At 39.5% G+C, this 7,708-nt stretch overlaps 1 protein-coding gene across 1 annotated transcript; it reads left to right on the top strand.

Annotated features, from left to right (window-relative positions):
• The first annotated feature begins 5,584 nt into the window (after window positions 1-5,584).
• Window positions 5,585-6,776, top strand: nkx3-1 (NK3 homeobox 1). Its single transcript, NM_001141066.1, is given in 2 exon segments — window positions 5,585-5,889; window positions 6,112-6,776. Coding segments are annotated over 2 exon segments (609 nt in total). The 5' UTR covers window positions 5,585-5,687; the 3' UTR covers window positions 6,519-6,776.
• The last annotated feature ends 932 nt before the right edge of the window (window positions 6,777-7,708 follow it).

Genomic DNA, 7,708 nt, shown 5'->3' with positions numbered 1-7,708 from the left:
TTATGGTTCTAGAAACATAAAGCCCTCTACACATCACATTAAAATAATTTTACTAATGCCAAATATAAACCTACTGTACACTATTTTAACCGGTTTTAACACAGTTGCAGCCGACAATATTTTTCAGTGACAACACGGTTATGGCGTCCGTCTTCAGTTTACACACAAGTATTCAGAAACACAGATAGCTAATTAGCACAGGTAGTCGACTGTCTCCCGAAAACCACCGCTGTAACATGGAAATATGGCTGTGTGGGAACCCTAAAAAGTGTATCAATTTAACCTTTTCTAATTATTATTTCTCGCTGATATGAAAGATAAGGTCCTTATGCTTCCAATACCCGTACCGCAAGCCATGCCTGTTAATGTTCGGACCGAGAGTCAGGCTGTTTAACAAAACCCCCCCAATACAGACGACGCCTTCGTCCAATTACTTACGTGTAATGTCATGGAACTGAGAGTGACGATCAACGGCTAGGTATGATATGTTATTGGTACATTTCATTTACCTACCATTCCGTCCCATCTGAGTCGACACAATGTTTATAGTGCACATGAACATTCTCAAGACTCACGAGGAAGGAAGAAGTTCATTTTATTTTATTTCCATCCTCTTCTGTTAAAAATGCCTGGTCCTGTAGCTGGCGCGTTCCAATCTTTATACGTGGTCTTCCCGCCAGGACGGCAATATTGTGAATGAGTGGTCTGTAAATTGGTAATTAAATGACGTTGACGTTTCTTTTATGAAAGGGTTCTGGTGACGATTATGTCTGCTTTGGACTATTATTATAGTCTTACAATGTAGCCTAATGTAAATATAACATTTGATTACTTTGTAAATTGAACATCTGAATCCCTATTGTCATGTGTAAATAAAATCACAACTTCTGCACCTGATCCATCTGCCTCCTGCAACATTTATGTTGTACATGGACCTTTTTTTTACATACCCCTTTAGACCATAGGCTATGTGCCAAGTGAGAGATAAGTGTTGGATCCTTTGCTGTGCTGCATTTGCACCAATAGAGGGCATCTCCACTTCATGATACAGTAGGTGTTAGCCAGACTCATCTCAATGAGGGTTGCACAATGAAACATGAAACATCTGGACAACTTTTTAGAACATTTGATGGTGCTGTATTGAGGCAAAAAGTAGAAAAAAGTGATGTGTATATTAAATGTATAATGTATTATTATATTCATTACAAACAGAATGAATTACACAAAACACAATTGATAATGTAGGCCTACTAATAAGACAGATAGAACAATGAGCCAGACAGTATTTCACCAGATGTATAAATGTGAAGCATCCGGTTGTCGTTTCCACTGACTACCAAATATGGTGATGAGAAGAAGCCCAGTGGCCGGCAGTGGGAGAAAATGGAGCAATGTTTTTGGCTGACATTCTGCTCATTTTCTCATCAATGAAACATTTGCTCTACATAACGTTTTCTGTTTCCAAAACTAGAATCTGTAACAAACAGAGTGGACTGCATTTTGTAGACTTTACCCTTTGCCAAAGTTGTCAAAAAGTGTATTGTTTAGAAGAATTCTAGGGTGAATTGAGTTATTGCACACACACACACTTCACAGTGCCCTAACGGAAATATGATAATAAATGCTAGAACACGCTAATAGGATCTCACTAGCTCATGCTTGGCTCTGCTCACCTCCTTGCTTGTTCGGCCCACTATGATTAATTTGCTCCCATTGGAAACAACAGGCTTTGGTCTATCTTGGGTTAATTATAAAAATCTTTGATAATAAGGTAAAATGTGCAAAATATCCACATCCATTTTGTTTCATATTCAACTATTCACTCATCTCAGTCAGGAACATAGCACTGAGGTACTGAATAAAAACGGAAGTCTGATAGTCCAAACCAAGACTTCCTGACTGGGTAGAAACAAAACAACAGACTGTAACACATTATTATGTAGGGTGGAAGACTAATGCCTTCCTAGGCTAAAGGGTCAGATTGTAAAAAGCCAACATCTGGTGTGGCCGTGTGGGGCCAGCCAAGTGAAAGCTACTACATATCTGCACCATCCTATGAACTTTAGGCACACAATGGTGGTCTACAAGAGAGACAGAGACCAGTGTCCACATGATATGAGAAATGCTATCTTAATTACACAGCTTGTTTAATAGTCAGGGTAGAGGATGACATAGCCAGGATACTGGATAAACAGGGTTTGTGCATTTACAATTAAGATAGCCATCGGGGGAAAACATTAAACAGGAAAGAGACTCAAAGACGTACACCCGGGATAAAGACACTGTGAGAAGATATATCCTACAGTGAAACTTACTCACAGAGGGAGCTGGGGGAGAGAGGCAGACAGAGAAAGAATTCAAGGTGAACCTTATCAAACAAAACATCTTAATACAATGTTTACATGAAAGCAACTCATGTTTGAAATGAAGTTGGACCCTAAAATATCCATGCTCTGGTAAAGTTTTTCTACTTAAAGTACTAGGCTACATGATCTACTTAGAAAGGTAACTCAAATCAACCTGACCTCCGTTGAGATCCAATCTGTCATATAAAATAAGGGGAATAAACAAAACTGGGGGTATTATGAATTGACAATAAATTCAAGTACATTTCTAAAGCAAACGTGTTATTTGCATTTGACCTGCAGTGTAATAAAAAATAAGGGAAAGTAAAATTGAACGTAGAATGAGTAGCTTTCCATGGTATGGTGTGGTAGGGAAGAGAGATGTCAAGGGAAGCTGATGGAGGTAATAGGCGAGGGCAGAGGGCATGTGGAGGAAAACGGATCTGTTTGTCATCCCTAGATTATTGTTATTACAAACAGAGCCTCAATTCTCAGAGGACTAGTGCCACTGCAATACCCCCCTTTTCCAGGCAGAGGTCAGGCAGAAAATGGTAGAGCACAACAAACAAACAGCCGTTGAACAATGTATTTGTCGGTTAAGGAGCCGGCCTAAATCTGCTGAACACATTACCCACTCCAAGACGGCTGACCACCCACCCTGACCCCTCCCTGGCACTAGCAGCCCACTGCAGGCGAAGACACAAGGGTCACTTACTCCCCTAGACCTGAGGTAACAGGGGCCTTAAACCCAGGCCATGGCTGTAATGAATATGACTATCCTGTTACAAACACTTAGTAATAAATCTCTCAATAATACATTTCACAGCTGCAATAACGAGCACAAGACAAAGGGCCACATCCCCAGATCTTCCAAGTCCTATCTGATCACATCACAATAGTATTTCCACTATTGAACAGTAATATTTTATTCATTAATCCTGCCATTTCTAAAGATCAGGGAGACACTGGTAAATGCAGTTCTGCATTGAATTTCTTATACTAACAAATACATATAAATATTAATAATTTCATCCATGCAATATTATCTATAGAATGGTTAATTTTACTTAATCGTGAAGTCACACATATGGACTGCCATGACATAAAGAGATTTTTATTTTAATAAAACAATGTAAATTGAGCACAGCAGGTCTGTTCCTATCATTAGTCATCTAGGGCATATGGGTGGCAGGTAGCCTATCAGTTAAGAGTGTTGGGACAGTAAGCGAAAAGTCGAATCCCTGAGCTGACTAGGTGAAAAATCTGTCTGTGCCCTTGAGCAAGGCACTTAACCCTAACTGTTCTGGATAAGATTGTCTGCTAAATAAATAAAATAAAATCTAATGACATCAACACAGGGCCGGCTCAAGCGGGCCAAATCTTTTAGTGGCCCCCTTCTTGTCTGAGGAGAGAAATATGTATTTTTTAAAGTTAATTTCCTGCAATTATACACATTTTGCAATGGGTGGGGCATAGAGAAAATTTTGCAGTTTTAAAGCAATTTTTCTGCAGTTCTACACATTTTGTCATGGGGCAGAGAAAACATTTAGCAATTTTATAACACCTTTAATGCAATTCTACTCATTTTGCAATGGGGCAGAGATGCAGTTTCAGTCAAAAGTTTGGACATACTCATTCAAGGGTTTTTGTTCATTTTTACTATTTTCTACATTGTAGAATAATAGTGAAGACATTAAAACGATGACATAACACATATTGAATCATGTAGTAACCAAAAAAGTGTTAAACAAATCAAAACAATTTTATATTTGAGATTCTTCAAAGTAGCCACCCTTTGCTTTGATGACAGCTTTGCACACTCTTGGCATTCTCTCAACCAGCTTCATGAGGTAGTCACCTGGAATGCATTTCAATTAACAGGTGTGCCTTGTTAAAAGTTAATTTGTGGAATTTCTTTCCTTCTTAATGTATTTGAGCCAATCAGTTGTGTTGTGACAAAGTAGGGTTGGTATACAGAAGAAAGCCCTATTTGGGAACAGACCAAGTCCATATATGCTCAAATAAGCAAAGAGAAATAACAGTCCATCGTTACTTTAAGACATGAAGGTCAGTCAATCCGGAAAATTTCAGGAAATTTTAAAGTTTCTTCAAGTGCAGTCGCAAAAACCCTCAAGCTCTATGATGAAATTAGCTCTCACGAGCACCGCCACAGGAAAGGAAGACCCATAGTTACCTCTGCTGCAGAGGATACGTTCATTAGAGTTACCAGCCTCAGAAATTGCAGCCCAAATAAATGCTTTACAGAGTTCAAGTAACAGACACATCTCAACACCAACTGTTCAGAGGAGACTGTGTGAATCAGGCCTTCATGGTCGAATTGCTGCAAAAAAATCACTACTAAAGGACACCAATAAGAAGAAGAGACTTGCTTGGACCAAGAAACACAAGTAATTGACATTTGCCATTTGCTTTGCTGGTGACAATGTCTGTGATTTATTTAGAATTCAAAGCACAGTTAACCAGCATGGCTACCACAGCATTCTGCAGTGATACGCCATCCCATCTGGTTTGCGCTTAGTGGGACTATCATTTTTTTCCAACAGGATAATGACCCAACACACCTCCAGGCTGTGTAAGAGCTATTTGACCAAAAAGGAGAGTGATGGAGTGCTGTATCAGATGACCTGGCCTCCACAATCACCTGACCTCAACCCAATTGAGATGGTTTGGGATGAGTTGGTCCGCAGAGTGAAGGAAAAGCAGCCAACAAGTGCTCAGCATAAGTGGGAAATCCTTCAAGACTGTTGGAAAAGCTTTCCAGGTGAAGCTGGTTGAGAGAATGCCAAGAGTGTGCAAAGCTGTCATTAAGGCAAAGGGTGGCTACTTTGAAGAATCTCAAATATAACATATATTTTGACATGTTTAACACTTTTTTGGTTACTACATTATTCCATATGTGTTATTTCATAGTGTTGATGTCTTCACTACTATTCTACAATGTAGAAAATAGTAAAAATAAAGAAAAACTCTTGAATGAGAAGGTGTGTCCAAACTTTTGACAGGTAGTGCACATTTGTGAAGTTTTCTGCAGTTCTACACATTTGACATTGGGGCGTAGAGAAAATTGTGCAACTTAATTAAACTAATTCATGCAATTCTAATCATTTGCCATGTGGCAGAGATACATTTGCGTCGACGAGAAGACCCGCCTCGCCAGTCGCTGCTGCTGTCATGACCACTACAGTATTAGTATAAATTGAGGCGCCAGTAAGATATGAGTTAGCCCAGTGTCCGGGACAACATTCCGTACTTGGCTTGCGCGCTTCTTTCAAGCCTTTGTCGACATTCGTTGGCCAATTAAGTGGATTACTAACTGCAGAAATGTCGGAGACTGTCAAGCCACTAACTTCATTTTTTATCGAGGACATCTTGTCCATTAAAGAAAAGACACGGCTAAACGTAAGGTGCTCTTCTTCACACAAGTCCAAGGAGGGATGCGCTCAATGGAATAACCAACAGCACGATCAGGGATCACAGTCAGCGGAACTTTGCCCAAAGCATACAGCATTTAGAGCGCGGAAAGGTGAGCACATTGGATCTTATTTAGGCTACGTATAGAAACTGTAGGCCTATAGGCAAATGTATATTTTGACGGTGGTGTGCCAGATTCCCTGGAATCACACACATTTATAAAAGGTAATATTCGATCTATGAACCTGTGGAGTAGGCGGCTCACCTGTCAATTGTCAACTTTTGACGCAAGCCACCACACCACAAACGGGCTAATCATGAATTTCTTTTACAGATTCCATCGCCACCTCTAGTTCCAGCACCCCAGATGCTATGAAAAGTTTTACATCAGCGGGCAAACCGAAACGCTCGCGCGCTGCCTTTTCTCATCTGCAAGTGCTAGAACTGGAGACTAAATTTAACCAGCAGAAGTACCTGTCCGCTCCTGAAAGAGCCAATCTTGCTAACACGTTGAGACTGACGGAGACGCAAATTAAAATCTGGTTTCAGAACAGAAGATACAAAACCAAACGCAAGCAGCAAGCTACGGAGTACTGTAAGGATATATTTCAAAAGTCAGAAGGACTAAATACAGAGGACGATTTAGTCAGAGCATCACTTCTCACTACGTTGTACAAAACATATCAATTCCGACCATATGTGTATGACTTTAATCGCACATGGAGACCAACACTGTGGTGAACATTAAATATACTGGATAATATTAATGTCAATATGGTCACTATTCCTTATGAGGGAGCATATTAAGCTAAGTATGTAACAGGTATTTGATCTACTTTTCTATGGCTATACACTGTAACCTACCTATGTCAAACTGTCAGCTGTCATTTTTGTATTTGTAGCCTATACCTATAAGTATGCTATCACAGCAAAAATTATTATTTATTAGTTTTTTCCCTGAAAATGTATGTTGCAAGAAAATAAAGAGTGACTGATTTGAAGTTGAGACTAAGTAATCCAAATGATATTGCAGTGTCAAGGTCTATGCAAAGTTTTGCCAGTTGTAGTAATAGAAATCGTGCTACATTTGTCAGTACCCATGCAGCTCACCATTTCATTTAGAGAGTAGCCTAGTTATGGTTATTAAAAATGAAACAGTGTTTACTCTTTCCATTTTGCTGAGTTACAGCCAAGAAACCATAAATGGTACTATTCTGAGCTCTGAGATGATTAAGATAAAGAACACTATGTACTGGGCCATGGCTGGTTGTGGAAATAAGGTGTGACTCAACAGTTATTTTGCCATTTCTTGACAAACACCTCTCCCTGTGCGAGCCATGAGTGTTGCTTTAAACTGAATGTATATACTTACATGCAGGAATGAATGCTTGAAATAGGGTCTACAGAAACTGTTGCTCGAGGAAAACAATGGTTGTACCTGTAGTTAAACTCTGATAATACTAGCAAATTGCATGAGCAGATAAGGGTTTGGCTGGAAAACCTGAGTGATGAGGGCCTTCTCTAAACAACAATGTTTGTCTTCTTTAACAGATAGATAGCCCCTATCCATCAATTTAAACTGAGACTTGATTCAACATCAACTTGTCTTTAAAAAAAAACTAGAATCTAAACCCTGTCTAAGCCGGGGAGGGGTTCTACTAAGCCAGTGGTTCCCAAACTTTTTATAGTCCCGTACCCCTTCAAACATTCAACCTGCAGCTGCTTACCCCCTCTAGCACCAGGGTCACTCTCAAACGTTTTTTTTTTGTTGCCATCATTGTAAGCCTGCCACACACACACACTATACAATACATTTATTAAACATAAGAATAAGTATGAGTTTTTGTCACAACCCGGGTCGTGGGAGGTGACAAAGAGCTCTTATAGGACCAGGGCACAAATAATAATATAATAATAATCAATAATTTTGC

This window comes from Salmo salar, chromosome 20 (genome assembly GCF_965601325.2).
Source record: "Salmo salar chromosome 20, fSalSal1, whole genome shotgun sequence".
NCBI lineage: Eukaryota > Metazoa > Chordata > Actinopteri > Salmoniformes > Salmonidae > Salmo > Salmo salar.
This window is presented reverse-complemented; position numbering and strand designations above follow the sequence as displayed.